This window comes from Pseudonaja textilis, chromosome 2 (assembly GCF_049901715.1).
Source record: "Pseudonaja textilis isolate UNSWEBS1 chromosome 2, rPseTex1.2, whole genome shotgun sequence".
NCBI lineage: Eukaryota > Metazoa > Chordata > Lepidosauria > Squamata > Elapidae > Pseudonaja > Pseudonaja textilis.
This window is the reverse complement of record NC_141991.1, coordinates 4284701-4296609: the sequence shown is the minus strand read 5'-3', so window position 1 is coordinate 4296609 and position 11909 is coordinate 4284701. Positions and strand designations below refer to the sequence as shown.

At 54.3% G+C, this 11909-nt stretch overlaps 2 protein-coding genes across 4 annotated transcripts in view; one reads left to right on the top strand and one right to left on the bottom strand.

Moving 5' to 3' along the window:
• Positions 1-11909, bottom strand: part of LOC113450369 (uncharacterized) — a 57336-nt gene that overhangs the window by 27204 nt on the left and 18223 nt on the right. The window lies entirely within an intron of this gene.
• LOC113450372 (beta-1,3-galactosyltransferase 4-like) lies at positions 3627-11402 on the top strand. Of its 2 annotated transcripts, none has more exons than XR_015742467.1 (3): positions 3627-3738; positions 8184-9618; positions 10386-11402. XR_015742467.1 is itself a non-coding variant. In XM_026721555.2 (3 exons), exon 3 carries the CDS (start codon positions 8211-8213, stop codon positions 9270-9272), a length of 1062 nt encoding a protein of 353 aa, XP_026577340.1. In that variant the 5' UTR covers positions 3675-3738; positions 5484-5707; positions 8184-8210; the 3' UTR covers positions 9273-11402. The 2 variants fall into 2 exon arrangements, 1 of the variants encoding a protein (XP_026577340.1); XM_026721555.2 differs by adding an exon at positions 5484-5707 and having other exon boundaries at positions 3675-3738; positions 8184-11402.

The window sequence follows — 11909 nt, the reverse complement described above, 5'->3', positions numbered from 1 at the left end:
CCACAAGAGCTCCCCTCTCGGACCAGCTGGGGGTGGGTGGGCGGGGTGAGAACCCTGAGGCAGCCCCGCCACGCTCCCGCCCGGACGATGGTCAGCATGGACCATGGAAGGTCCCTGGAGAAGGGCAGGAGCGGCTGCCCACCCCAGCCTCGGATCCCCCGAAAGGGACCCCGACTAGCCTGTTGCTCTCTGCTGGGGCAGCCGGGATGGGGGGGGCGCTTTGGGGCGGCCGCTACAAGTACACTTGCTCTACCAGCCCAGAGACCTGCAAAGCTCTCCCGGGCGGGAGGGGCGTCTCTACCGAAGCCGCAACTGCAGTGGGACACCCCCCCAACCACATTGATGCTGCGGCTGTACTTTTATTTGTGGTGCCTCGTAAGCAGAAACTCGTCCGAGGTTCCCATAGAAGGGACCATTCCCAGCGGAGTGTTGAACCTCTGGGCCGCTGAGGAGGTCAGCTACTTTGGAAATGATAATAGATAACAGGTAATCAGAGTTGGAAGGGACCTTGTAGGTCATCTAGTCCAACCCCCCCGCCCAAGCAGGAGACCCTATACCATTTCTGACAAATGGCAGTCCAATCCCTTCTTGAAAGTCTCAAGTGATGGCATTCCCACAACTTCCGAGGGCAACTTCTGTTCCATGGGTTGATTGTTCTCACTGTCAGAAAGTTTCTCCTTATTTCCAGGTTAAATCTCTCGTTCAGTTTCCATCCATTATTCCTTGTCTGGCCTTCGGGTGCTTTAGGAAATAGACTGAGCCCTTCCTCTCTGTGGCAGCCCCTTAAATATTGGAAGACCGCTATCATGTCTCCCCTGATCCTTCTCTTCACTAGACTAGCCAAGCCCAGTTCCTGCAACCTCTCATCATATGTTTTAGCCTCCAGTCCCCTGATCATCCTGGTTGCTCTTCTCTGCACTTTCTCTAGAGTCTCAACATCTCTTTTTATAATGTGGTGAACAAAAGTGGATGCAGTACTCTAGGTGTGGTCTTACTAAGGCTTTATAGAGTGGTATTAGGACCTCCCTTGATCTTGATTGTATACCTCTGTTAATACAATTTAGGATTGCATTAGCTTTTTTGGCTGCTGCTGCACACTGCTGGCTCCTGTTTAGCTGGTTGTCCATTAAGGCTCCAAGATCCTTCTCAGTTACTGCTATTGAGCCTGGTTTCACCCAGTCTATATGTGTACTTTTGGTTTTTCTTGCCTAAGTGTAAGACTTTACTTTTCTCTATATTGAATTTCATTTTGTTAGGGCCCAGTGTTCTAATCTGTCAAGATCCATCTGGATCTTGAGCCTATCTTCTTGGGTGTTAGCTATTCCTGCCAGCTTAGTATCATCTGCAAATTTGGTAAGTTCCCCTTCTATTCCCTCATCTAAGTCGTTAATGAAGATATTGAAGAGTATTGGGCCTAAGAAAGAACCTTGTGGCACCCCTTTGCTTACTTCCCTCCATGTAGACTTAGACCCATTAAGGACTACTCGTTGAGTACGGTTTGCCAGCCAGTTGCGAGGCCATCTCGTGGCGGTGCTATCTATTCCACTTTTTTTCTAGCTTACGAAGAAGTAGGTTGTGGTCTACAGTTGCCCTCGGAAGTTGTGGGAGCGCCATCACCTGAGGCTTTCAAGAAGAGATTGGACTGCCTTTTGTCAGAAATGGAGTAGGGTCTCCCGCTTGGGCGGGGTGGTGGTGGACTAAATGACCTATAAGGTCCCTTCCAACTCTGATTATCTGTTATCTGTTACTAATTTAGTCACTGTGTTGAAGAATGAAATAGGATTGCTTTGGCATGATCTAGATGGGTCTGCAAGGAAAAGAAAACTCCCATCCGGCTCGGAGATCCCCAAAGACTCTGCACTAGAAGTTGCAAAGCCCCCTCCCCTCCCCCAGGCCTTATAGGACCCCTTTCTCTGGAGCAGCAGCAGCAACGGGCCAAAAATTGGGGTGAAATCTCAGTCTTCGCAGCTGAAGAATCTCTGTGACTTTGAATAGTATTTATTAGTTGGAACAAAACACCGAAACCCCCATGATTTTCGACTCTAGATTGATCGGTATCCGTGTGAAATTCCCATTCTTACAATCATTTAACCTCCTAGAAACGCCCTGGTCCTGCCCCACAGAGGATATGATTATAAATCTTATTATAAATCCTATTGTCCCCATTTAATCGTATCTATTTTCTGTGTTCTTACTCATCTTTACACTTACACCTATTACTTTGTAAGCGATTGACAAATCTAAATAAATAAATAAATGAAGTAATGGATTGCGCTGAAATGAACAAACTCACAACGAAATTGCAGGAGAGGGAAAAAAAGAATTCTAAATACGGTCTGAGAAAAATGGTATGTCTGGTTAAACAATAGAAAGAAAAGATAACATGAAAGTAAAAGAGTAGAAGAGTAATTGTCAATAACATAGGTATGTATGTACAGGAGAATGGAGTAACTGATGCTACAAACAACTGCAAAAAATGTATATCGAATTCGTTTTTAAAGGTGAAAATTCAATAAAGTGTGTATGTGTGTGCGTAAAATATAAATAAAAAAATATACTGGTCCTTTTTTATTTTCACTTTAGGCAATAAAGAGATTTCAAAAATGGGGACCTCTTGATTCCATGTGTGACTGTTGCAGCAGATCTTGTTTTCAAATCAGGACACAAGACCACGAAAGGTTGGAGAATACAGGTTTTTATTTGTGCACAAGGTTCAGAGCATTAGAATGGCAAATTCTGAACCCCTGGCTCTTCCCGAGGCGTCACTTTTATACACGTCATGACCTCAGCTTAGCCCGGGGCGTTACTTTTATTAAACTATACCAACGAAGGAGAATAACATATATACCAAGAAAAGAGAAGTACATATAATTACTCATTTTACCTTACACCATCTGTTGTTTTCCATATCTACCCTCGTTTACTGGAACACGGCTAGTTCCTTGGTGCAGTAACTTTGTGGTTTTGCACAATATTGTATTAAGCAAAGGTTTGGAGAATTGGGGGACTTCTGCTAAATATAAAAGTGCTTTATGTGTAATTTTTCCACTGCTACAACACCATAAGCTGCCCGAAACAAATAAACAAGGTCCAAAACTACGAATCTTATGGCGCCTGGTAAGTTTTCGTCCTTCCGGACAACTGCAGAGGCTCTGCAAACATTCGTCCTGCATGTTGCCAGCCAAAATGGAACTGCTGATGGGTGGATCTGTCAGTATATAAGTAATTATGAACTGGAATGGACATGGCAGCAGGTCAGTCGACGGGGGCTGTTTGGAAACTGAAACCTAGTATTTATTTGTATGGGGCCATAAGACAGTTTGGAGTCTGGGCGTGGCTTAGACTTGCTGGACTGTATAGAAAAGTTAGTTTGTAGGCCTCTGTGTCTCTCTCCTCTGTAACGACTTGCTTCTGTGAATATTGCTTCTGTCTTCCTGATTTTGTATGCTGACTTCTGCTGTATGGGATTGTATATAAAGAAGTTTTTCTTATGTGGATGAATCCTGCAAACTTATTTACTTCTATGCTGGTCAGCTGTGCTGGAAACTCTGACAGGATCCACCCCACAGAAGCTCCGTTCGGGCCTCCAGAAGCCTCACCCAGCCAATTGCAAGCTGAAACGGAGCTTCTGAGGGGCGGATTTCAGCCTGCGACGTGCCGGGCGAGGCCTCCAGAGGCCCAAAGGGAACGGCAAAGGAGCGCATGGGGCTGAGGGGCAGGAGAAGAAGCTGCTTGCTGGTAAGTGACCCAGCGCAGCAGGTTGGGGACGGGGGGGGGGAAGCAATTGTGGGGAGCACAAGGTATTTCAGTGGGCCGGGGAGGCCTTGGTGGTCTTGGGCAGGTGGCCTGTCCCATTGCTGCACCCCCCACACAGACAGCCTTCCCCAGCCTGAGAGCCTTCGATTGTGGGCGAAAGGAGGGAGCGATCCCATTGAAGGTACAAGATTCCCTCCCACGACTCCTCGGGTTACGACTGGAATAGGCAGGCTCCACGACAGCCGTAACTCCGGGACTACCTGCAGAATTCATATTCGCATTGTGAACTGGTGTATTTCCTTCCTCTCCAGAGTTGAGAGACCTAGTCCCTCCTTATAGGCAGGAAAGCCGGCTGGGTGACTTTGGGGGAATCACCAAGAGACAGGAGTTCCAGTTCTGCCTTAGGCACAAAAACTGAGTCTGGGAAAGTCTCTCTCTGTCTCCCCCACCCTCACTCCCTCTCAGTCCAAGCAACGTCACAGGGTTGTTGTGGAAAAGTAAGAGGAGAAAGGGAGAGTTATTCATTAAAAATGCAGGATTAAAAATAAGTAAATCACTAGAAATTGGTTCCCATTTGAACCCAAAACAAAACTTAGGATCCACAGCTGGGCTCACAGCTGTCCAGGTGCCAGTCAAGCCCTGGTTTTAACCGGTTCAGTCCTTCAGGGCTGCCTTTCCACTTCACACCCCCACCCCCGCTCCCAAAGCCTCCCCCTTATTGGCCTCACCATCAGCCTTTTGGGATCTCCAGATGTTCCTGCGTGTGAATTGGAGGCATTTTATGCTGGGGGCTTTTGAATGCTTCAATCATTTTAGTGCCCCTCCCCCGCGCTGCTGGGCGAAAGAAGCCGGCCAGGCACAAGTCCTGCAGCCGCTCAGGGCTGTTTGTGGGAATCTGGATCCAGAGACTCCCTCCCCCGAAGAGGCCTCAGCCAGGGTCCAAAAGAGGCGGGGTCTGCATGGGGCCATCGACAGGACCTGCCCCATGTGGCATCTGGAAGGACACCCCCCCCAACTGCCTGCCCAAGCCAGGCCTCCCTCCCCTCCCAAGCTGGGCACCAATGGGGTGCTGGAGAGTTTCCTTGGAGGGAGGGGAGTGGAGAAATGGCTGACACACCGGAACTTCTGCGAAAGGCACGGGAGGGAGGGAAGGGCGGCCTCAGCGGGGGCTGGGTTCCCCCAGAAAGGGCAGCCAAGAAGTCTGGCTAGAAGCAGAGAGGGGAAACTTTACGCTGTTCATCTCTGCAGAAACGGACAGTTCCCGCTTGGGCCTAAGGTGCAAATGAAGGGCCCAGCGTAGAAGATGCCTCAGATATTGGCTCTTTGTAACCCCCTTGACAGGAACCAGGGTTTAACACAGCGGGTTAATGGCATTGGTGCTTCTCGGCGCAAGGCTCCACCTGGCCTTACTTAGAGAAAAGCCCCCTTCATCATCCCGTCATCTCATTCTCCGGAGTTTCCCCTGCCTGTCATTTGTCACTTGCGCCAAGACAGCAGCAAGAAGCGTAAGACAGTCCCGTAGGCAATTCGATCCGTCCTCACCCTTGGCGTCTTGGTTCTACGTACTTGGGTCTCTTCCTGGCTGACTGGGTGGGTTGAACCTTGACTTTCCTTATGAATGGGGATTCCTCCCCTGCGGAGACACACGGTGGCTTTTGCTGCTCCCTGGAGGATTTAAAGGGCCACCCTCCCCATTTGACGGATTCCCCTTGTCTTCTCTCCTTCAGAGATCAGGACCTGCCCTAGTCAAAGCCCAGCTGCTCAGCCAGAGAGAGAAGCAAACGGATTGGCTGATGGTTGCCAATGGGGCAAAGGGGCCCCTCCCTCCACAGAGCCAGGCCCGTACCTTCCCCGCCTCCCTGGGTGTTACCTGTGTGGGCAGGTTTTGGGTAGGAACGGTGCCAGGAAGCAACCGACACAGATTGGATCCTCTCTTGCGGAGCCCACAAAGGTAGTGCTGTGCCCTGGGATACCTGGCCCTCCCCTCCTCCTCTTCCCCCCCACATTTCCAGTGGAGAGTGGACACATTCTCAGGGCATCTGGCAGCCCACAGGTGCCACAGGGCATCGCCGGGGAGAAATGGGGCCAGCTTCCCCTTCCCTAACGTCTCAGCCGCTCTGGTTGTCTCCAGGCAGGGCTTCCTGTTTTAACCAGACCAGAGGCAGAACCTCCCCCTCCCCACATGTTTTATCCTGGGAAGCGATGAAAGGCCCACCCTGGCTGGGTTCAATGGCGGTTTGGCCAGAGGCAGCAGCAACAGGAAGCCTCCAGAGCTAAAGGCCAGGGCCATGGAGCGGAAGAGACCCCTGCCTCCTTCTCCTGCTGGGGGACCCTCCCCAAGGAGCTGCAGGATTTGCCTGGGTCCCCCCCAAACCAAGGGGCGCTTCTGGCAGCTCCTGCGACTGTCCCGGTGGGGGCCCTAGGAAGGCAGGCAAAGCCCATGAGGACGGTGCCCAGCCTGTCTTCCGTGCCCCAACAGTCCCGGGAGAGGTGAAACCTTACTCGGGCACGCCCAGATCACTCTGCAGGAGCAGGCTGGGTAAGTGGGCCCCGCCTTGGGAGGTTGGGCAGGGGCCTCTTGGCCAAATAGGCAGGACACAGAAAGACAGGAAACAGACAGGTGGAAAAGGCCTGCTGCCTTTTGAGTTACCTTTATTTATTTATTTTTCATTCTTTTGTCACGTGACGCACCTTTAGGCACCAAGCGTGCTTTGACTCGGTGACAGGTGGAACACGGCCCTGCCTGCCTTCCTTCATTAAGGGGAGGGACCCTTTCTGTTCTGGGCCAAGCAGGGCCTTTCCTAAGTGCCCCCACAGAATGGGGCGGGGGGGACAGGACAGGCAGCCTCTGCTGCAGCCAGCAGGGAGGGGTCAGCTGGCACAGGAAGGGCGGAGGCAGAGACTATTTCAGAGGATTCTCTGCTGGAACAGGCAGCCTCCTCCCCCAGGTGAAAGACCCAGAAGCCCCTGCGGCACTGGGAGGAGGGTGGTTATGGGGGAGTCCAAGGTCCCCCTGCTTCAGGCATGCCCAGGGCCCGACCCAGCCCCTGCAGGGGGCAGCCTGCCCACAGACGGCAGGAAGGCGGATGGTCGGCTAGCCATGATCTCTTTGCGGAGCCCAGCAGCCTCCTGGATGGGCCTGCTCCCGTCTGAGTGGACCTCTGCCTAGCGCCCACGTCCTGCAGCCCAGCAGCCAGGGCCCCAGGTTGCCAGGTGTGCTCAGCGACCCTAAACGCTTGTCAACAAGGGGGCTGCACCAGGCCAGGCCTGCTCTCCCAACAGGTCCCTGGGACGTGCCTGACCGCCAGCCGCAAAGTCCGCTTGCCTTCTGGATTTCGAGCGGGTGCCGGAGAAGCCTGAGAGGAGCCAGGCTCCAGAGCAGCTTGGCAGGATCTCGGAGCTGAAGGTTAAGAGCATATGGCAGGAAAGAGCTTAAATGGGGCCGCTGGAGGAGCTGCCCTGAGCAGCTGGCTCAATGGGTGGCTGAATTTCCCCTGAGGTGGGCCAAGCTGGGTGGGAAACCCCCACTTGGGTTAGGCAAGGAGGCCCAGGCAAGGAAGTCTAGGTGGAACCGGGGAGGAGGAGGAGGAGGAGGAGGAGAGGGGAACAGACGTCCCTGGTTCTGGTTCCTGGGCCTGGCTTCCTTTCCCCCGGAATTTCGGCTGCTGCAGCCCCACACTGGCCCTGCCCTCTTTCTCCAGGGGCCTTGGAGGCTCCCAGGAGAGACATCCCCCCACTTCCCCAGTGCCTCTTACAAGACCCCCCCTCCCCTGGGGAGTTGGATTTCTGCTTCTTAGCCCAGACCCATTGCTGCCCATGGTCCCTTTCCCTGACCAGCCCCGCCTCCCGTCGTTGGCCAGGACCCCTGTCTGTCATACGAGGAGCACGAGAACCAGCCTCCATCCTAGTTCTAACATGGCAGGGGGGTGGGGTCCTCCAAAGGGGCGATGCTGGGAGACTCCAATGGCCCCTGGGAGGGGGGGGGAATCAGGGTCTGGTGGGTAGGGGGGCAGCTCTCTTAGCTGGAGAATTGCGGGTGGTGCCTGCTTGGTGGCAGGTGGGCCCTCAGAGCAGGAGCTCCCTAGTGGGCAGGCAGCCCACCCACCGCTGGGCCTGATTTGGCACAACTGTGCGAGCATTCGCTTCCCCGTACAGTAAGATCAGTTTGCCCTGGGTGGTGCCTTCGGTGGAAGGAGGGAGGTGTGGTGGAGGCCACAGCCACGCTGTTGCCAAAGTGGCGCACCACTCCCTCAACCGGTCTTGCAGGTGCTGCTCTCTGGGAAGGGCGCAGAGGCTGCTGGGGAGGCTGGTTCATCCCATCCTTGTCCTGCAGTGAGACATGGGGCCTCCTCCATGGGGCGGGAGGCAAAATGGGCTCAGAGGTCCTTTCTTCTCTGGCAGGGCTGATGTCTCCTTCTCTCTTGCAGACCCTCCCACAGGCCCTGCTGCCGCCCATGATTGCCATGCCACCTCGCTGGAAGCGCTCCCCATGCCGCTTGACCCAGCTTTTGGTCGGGCTGCTGTGCAGCCTGGCAACCCTCTTGGTTCTCAGCTTCCTGGCCGGCAGCCGCCTCGAGGACCCACTCTCACGCTCGCGGCCCTCCCAGATGGGGAATGGTGTGGGGGAGCGACACATAGACACCTTGCTCCTGCCGCCCCCCAACGCCTTCCCACTGTCCCCATCGCCCTGTGCCCTGACCTCCCCCTGGCTACTGGTGCTAGTGGCCAGCGCACCTGGGCATGCGGCCCGGCGTGCGGCGGTGCGGCGCAGCTGGGGGAGTGTGAGGGTAGCAGGGGGGCACAGCACACACACGGTTTTTATACTGGGGCAGCCTGGGGATATGGCACAGCAGGCAGCACTGGAGCGTGAGGCAGCCGAGCACGGGGACCTGTTGCAAGCGCGTTTTGCTGACACCTATGCAAACTTAACCCTGAAGACACTGGCGATGCTGGGCTGGGCCACCACCCATTGCCCCACTGCCCGCTTCCTGCTGAAGGCTGACGATGACGTCTTCCTGAACCTGCCTGCCCTGGCAAGACACCTGGAGCGGCTAGCTGGCCCACCTGCTGCCTATCTGGGTCAGGTCTATTCACATGTGGCACCCATCCGCAACCCACACAGCCGGCACTATGTGCCCACCTCACTCTACCCGGAACCTACCTTCCTGCCCTACTGCAGTGGGACTGCCTACATTCTCTCTGCCCCAGCCGCTGCCGCTATCCTGGGTGCTGCCCACCAGCTGCCGCTGCTGTCTGTGGAGGATGTGTTTGTGGCGATGTGCGCCCACCATGCTGGCATTGCCCCGCGCCACTTAGACTATATGTCCGGGGCTACCCACTACCCACTTGATGCCTGCTGCTACAGGGAGGTGCTCTTCAGCGTACATGAAGTGGAACCTGCTGAAATGCTGTCCTTATGGGAGGGAGCTGAGCACCCCTGCACCGCCTGGCAGCGCTTCCTTGGCCTGACCCGCTGCAAGGTCCTGGCCTGGCTGGCTGAGGAGGACACCCCATGACTGCCTTCCTTCCCTCACACCACCTGATAACCCTGGGAGGAAAAGGCCTGGGGCCCTGCCTCACTCGGGAGTAGCTATCTGGCCTTGGACAAGTGAAGGGGTCGATTGATTAGAAGAAGGGCTTCCAGGAACTCTGCCTAGAAGCCCACAGTTGCCAGCCTGGATGCTGAGCACTTGGGATGCTGAGCACTTGGGACTGCGATGCTGAGCACTTGGGACTGCGGGGTGAGACTCTGCCAGCTGTGGGAATGCCAGCTGCCCTTTTGGGTTCTCTGGCCAATGTACGCCTTGAGCTGAAAAGCTGGAGGGAGGACAAAGGGCTTTGCTTCGACAACCTGCCCGCCTGGTCAGTGTTTTTTAGGGGGTCATTCATCCCTAATTTGGGTGCATTGGGAGGCCAAAGTGGGCTTTTTACAACATCAGCAATGGAAAGGTTGCCCCTCTGAACTGTGTGTGGGGTCGGGAGGGGCCTGAATATCATTTGGGGCTGTCTCTTACGGAATGAGGTGACTCCTCATAGTGGCCTGGCGGGTGGGCGTGGCTGGAGCAGCTCGTGATGCCACAATGAGACAAGTCCCCAAGTTTGGAATGTGTCATGCCCCTGTCGGAATCTGACTTGGAGGAGGAAGCCAAACAGCTGACAGGGTGTGGGTGTGTGGCTCCGTTGGCTGTGGAAGAAAATGGTGAAGGGCGAAGTCCGGCTGGGCAGAGCAGGGGAGAGCTAGAACAAGGGAGAGGGAATTTGGAGGATGACCCAGGCCCACCCGCTCTTCATTCTAGGGCACACAGGAAGGAACGGAGAAAGGAGCAACATGGGTTGCATGGCTTACAGGGAGGAAAGGGCCCTGATTCCCTTCATTAGCTGCAGCTGGGAACACAGTGTATAAAAAAGGAAAGTTGTGTGCAGCAAGCTGTTGGGAGCAAACATGACTTTATCCTGTGCTGTCATGGCTCATCTGTGTTCCTGGCATCTTCCCAACCGTGTGAGTTTTGTCGTGTTTTCAACTCTGCAATTCCTTCTCCTGCCCTGTCATGTTAATTGCTGCAGAGTGGTTTGTTTGGATTTTAAGTTACAGTTTGTGTGTATCTTGTTTTGGACTGACTTTTCTGCAGTTAAAGGCTGTTCCTGGGAGAGTTTTTCTCCAGCCCGAAGGTGCCAGGAGGCAGAGCGGGACAAGGGTGCCCTGCTTAGCTTGGCTGACTCACGGAGGCGGTACATGGGGGACACCTGATTTGGAGCACCGGGCAGCCTTGGCGAGTCTGAAGGGAATGCCAGATCGTGCCCCCAAAGGCTTCTGTTGGCCGCGCCAAGAGCTTTGCAAAGGGACGGAGGCCTGAAGCAGAGCGAGATCAGGGGCGGGCTTCAAAAATTTTAGCAATGGGTTCTCTGCTTGGTTGCTGGGTGGGTGTGGCCATGGTGGGTGTGGCCTAGTCAGCCTCCTGTACCACAGCAGGTTGTGTGTGTGTGTGTGACTAATGCAGCTGGCAGGTTCTCTGACATTCAGAGCCCGAGGATTGCCTGTAGCCAGTGGAAGGTCGGTCCTCCTGAGTTAAAAGGGACCCACTGCTGTGCTCTGTTGTATTAAAAACAAACCTTTGGTAATCCCCCTCACCAGTCCTGCCTCAGCTTGGGCTCCTGAGCTGAAAACGATCCTTCGCACACCGTTTGGGTGAAAAAGGCGGAGTTTACTAGCAATTGAGTGATCCGTACAGCAACCCGAAGCCAGAATGGCAAGTTCCCGAACCAGAATCCCAGGCTAAGTGATTCCCTCCCAAAGGGGCCAACTTGGAGAGGGGTGGTTTTAGGAGGGTCTCCTGAGGAATTGCAGCCCTGCTCAGGTCCCAAGGCCCTGGCCAACGGAGCCAACTTTGATCCCTCGAGGTGAGACGCCCCCGCCCCCCCGCTCCTATTAGGTCCCAGAGTTCAGGGCAGATTGGCACCAAAATAGCTTCTGCAGGCGTCGTAGTAGAGACTTGAGGCGGCGTTTGACACATCTGGGTCTCAGCAGGATGTGGTGGTGGGAGGCCGGGAATTTTTATTTATGTATTTATTTTGTCAAGCGTGCATCTGATATGAATTTGATAATTTGTTTATTATTAATACATGAAATAAATACGAATAAAAGGGAACATTAAGACAGGGACGTTGTGCACGTTGGTGCACTTATGCACGCCCCTTACAGACCTCGTAGGAATGGGAATTCTTGGGATCCAGAGAGGAAGAGGAAGAGGAGGAGGAGGCAACAGCTGTTCCAATGAGGCCTGGAAGTGAAAGCTGCTCATTGGCTCCTTCTGGGTTTCTCAGCCCCTCCCCGCTCTTGCAGGGAACATTCTCTGAAGCCTCCTCCCCATAAAGCCCCCTCCGCCCCCACTTTCCTGTCCTGGAGGAAGTGGGGCAGAGAAGCAAGGGGGTTTCTTGCAAACGGGGGAGGGGTGTGCGTGAGGGGAGGCTGCCCAGTGGCCGGAGAAGAGGGTAGAGGAAGCCCCCTCTGCTCTTTGGTTCCCTCTAAGTTGGGTTCTGAAAGGGGTGCTGGGCAATTCCAATTGTGGCTTTCATTTTTTTAGGATCTTGGGTGAGGGGCTTGCTTTCTAATTCTTCCGCTCTGCCTTTGTTAGCTTTGCTGCAAGGAGTTTCAA

What these genes read in the sequence shown, in the direction of transcription:
- LOC113450372 (XM_026721555.2), top strand. Translation starts at nt 8,211, where the DNA reads ATGATTGCCATGCCACCTCGCTGGAAGCGCTCCCCATGCCGCTTGACC.